Genomic DNA, 2,676 nt, shown 5'->3' on the forward strand with positions numbered 1-2,676 from the left:
TTCCCAGCAATTTCAAAAAACTTCTGGTCACTCAGGATCCCATGATATTTTTATCATGCATAAACATACTTTTCCCTTTTTATTGTTTTATTGAATAAGAAACATCTCAATGGTGAAGAGGTTCACAAGGTATGGAGAACTTTAGGTTTATCCAAACAGAATCACTTTATTCATAGATGGACGTTTACAAAGCTGACAAAGGACTGTGAAGAGAAGGCAATAAATGGACATTCAAAATTACTATTTCTAAGCAAGTCTAAAGATTGATCTTTCTGTCATCTCAGTCCCAGGGAACCTTTCTTCTCCTCCAGGTTTTCTGACACACTCAGGATGTGGTTACAACACTGTGTCTTGCACAGTAATAGACTGCAGAGTCCTCAGATGTCAGGCTGCTGAGTTGCATGTAGGCTGTGCTGGAGGATGTGTCTGCAGTCAGTGTGGCCTTGCCCTTGAACTTCTCATTGTAGGCAGTACCACCATTTCCAGGATAAATATTTCCAATCCATTCCAGGCCCTGTCCAGGTCTCTGCTTCACCCAGTCCATATAGTAGCTGGTGAAGGTGTAGCCAGAAGCCTTGCAGGACAGCTTCACTGAAGCCCCAGGTTTCACCAGCTCAGCCCCAGACTGCTGCAGCTGAACCTGGGATTGGACACCTGTGGAAAGACAGAGTGGATATCATTGTCACCGCAGTCCTGTTTCTTCTTCATATTTGGAAATGGTGAGCCCCTTACCTGCAGTTACTGACAGGAGGAAGAGAAAGACCCAGCTCCATTCCATGACTAGAATCAGTGTTTTCAGTAACTGTGGAGAGGACACTGAGCATAGGTTGTTTTCATGGTGTGGCCATGTCTGTATTTACTGCCATAGACTCGGGTAATTTGCATATTCATGAGAAGACTTTTTTTCTATTTTTCCCTTTTTTTATCGAATGTTTTCTTTTTTACATTTCAAATGTTATCCCCTTTCCTGGTTTCCAACCCCTCCAGAAACCTCCTATCCCATCTCTTCTCATCCCTCTGCTTCTATGAGCATGCTCCTCTACCCATCCACTCCCATCTCACCACCCTCACATTCCCCTAAGGAGCAGGGTACTTCTTAGATAAGGACCTAGTCCAGCTGGAGAACTGGAGAGGAAGGACTGAGAAGGAAGAACAAAATACTCACAGGAGAAAATATGAAGACAAAGTGTGGAGCAGAGACTGAAGGAAAGGCTATCCTGTGACTGCCCTACTTGGGGATCCATCCCATATACAGTCGCCAACAAGTGCTTTCCTGACTGAAGCCTGATATAGCTGTCTCCTCAGACACTCTGCCAGAGCCGGACAAATACAGAGACAGATGCTCACAGCCAACCATTGGACATAGCACGGGATCCCCAATAGAGGAATTAAAGAAAGGACTCAAAGAGCTGAAGGGGTTTGCAACCTCATAGGAAAAACAATAATATCAACCAACCAGACCCCCCAAAGCTCCCAGGGACTAAACCACCAACCGAGGAATATACATGGAGGGACCCATGGCTCCAGCCACATATGTAACAGAGGATGGCCTTGTTGGGCATCAATGGGTGAAGAGGCCCTTGGTCCTGGGAAGGCCAGATGCCCCAGTGCAGGGGAATGCGAGGGTAGGGAGGTAGTAGAGGGTGAATGGGTAGGGGAATGACTCCATATCCATCACAAGGACCTGTGAGGAGAAAAGCACTGTAGACTGAACATGTATTAGCTAAGGTGGAACTAACAATCCATCCTTCAGAAACTCTTAAGCACTTGGATTGAAAATGACCGTACTATTATGGGATTCCTGTAAGGAGGGTGTGTTATATGTTGATGGTGTGAGTAATAGAATTCCAATATGCACAGAGTAGATTATCAGCCAGACATTCCTTTAGATACATATAAAGTCTGCTACCAGAAGCAGGATCTAATTTCATGAGGTGCAAACAGCCTCTAGCCAAGGAAAAGAAAGTGAATCTCTTATCAGAAATTATCAGGAATCTCAGGTATATCCCTGGAATTCAAAAATTCGAACAGTGGACAACTGGTTCTTAACAAGCTAATAAAATGTTCTACGACTGAATCTGGGGCTGATGAGATGGCTCAGCAGGTAAGGTCCTTCCAAAGGTCCTGCGTTCAAATCCCAGCAACCACACGGTGACTCACAACCACCTGTAATGAGATCTAATGCCATCTTCTGGTGCATCTGAAAACAGCTACAGTGTACTTACTTATAATAATGAATAAATCTTTGGGCTGGAGCAAGCAGGCCGACCGGAGTGAGCCGGGTTGACCAGAGTGAGCAGAGGTCCTCAAAGTCAATTCCCAACAACCAGATGAAGGTTCACAACTATCTGTACAGCTATAGTGTGTACTCATATGCATAAAAATAAATAAATAAATAAATAAATCTTTTAAAAAAGAGTGAATCTGAAAAGTAAGACGGATACAGTACACACCTGGGACATCACATCAGACTGAAAGACTCTTATCTGAAAACACAAGACAGGAGGGTGAAGAAGCTGGTGCCAGGTGAGGTCCAGAAGGATGTGAACAGGCAAAGGTGGTCTGGATACCCAGATGTTGTCAGGAACATTATCTATATTCATATGTATTTGTTATTAGTATGGTATAAATGTCACCTCTTCACTACCTTCAGAGTCCTTTTTCCCAAAGTCACAA

The 2,676-nt window shown here is 44.0% G+C and overlaps 1 gene segment (V, D, J or C); it reads right to left on the reverse strand.

Annotated features, from left to right (window-relative positions):
* Window positions 1–132: 132 nt before the first annotated feature.
* LOC116079672 lies at window positions 133–846 on the reverse strand. The segment is given in 2 exon segments: window positions 133–654; window positions 733–846. Coding segments are annotated over 2 exon segments (375 nt in total).
* Between the last annotated feature and the right edge of the window lie 1,830 nt (window positions 847–2,676).

The sequence above is a fragment of the Mastomys coucha genome, unplaced genomic scaffold (assembly GCF_008632895.1).
Source record: "Mastomys coucha isolate ucsf_1 unplaced genomic scaffold, UCSF_Mcou_1 pScaffold6, whole genome shotgun sequence".
Taxonomy (NCBI): domain Eukaryota; kingdom Metazoa; phylum Chordata; class Mammalia; order Rodentia; family Muridae; genus Mastomys; species Mastomys coucha.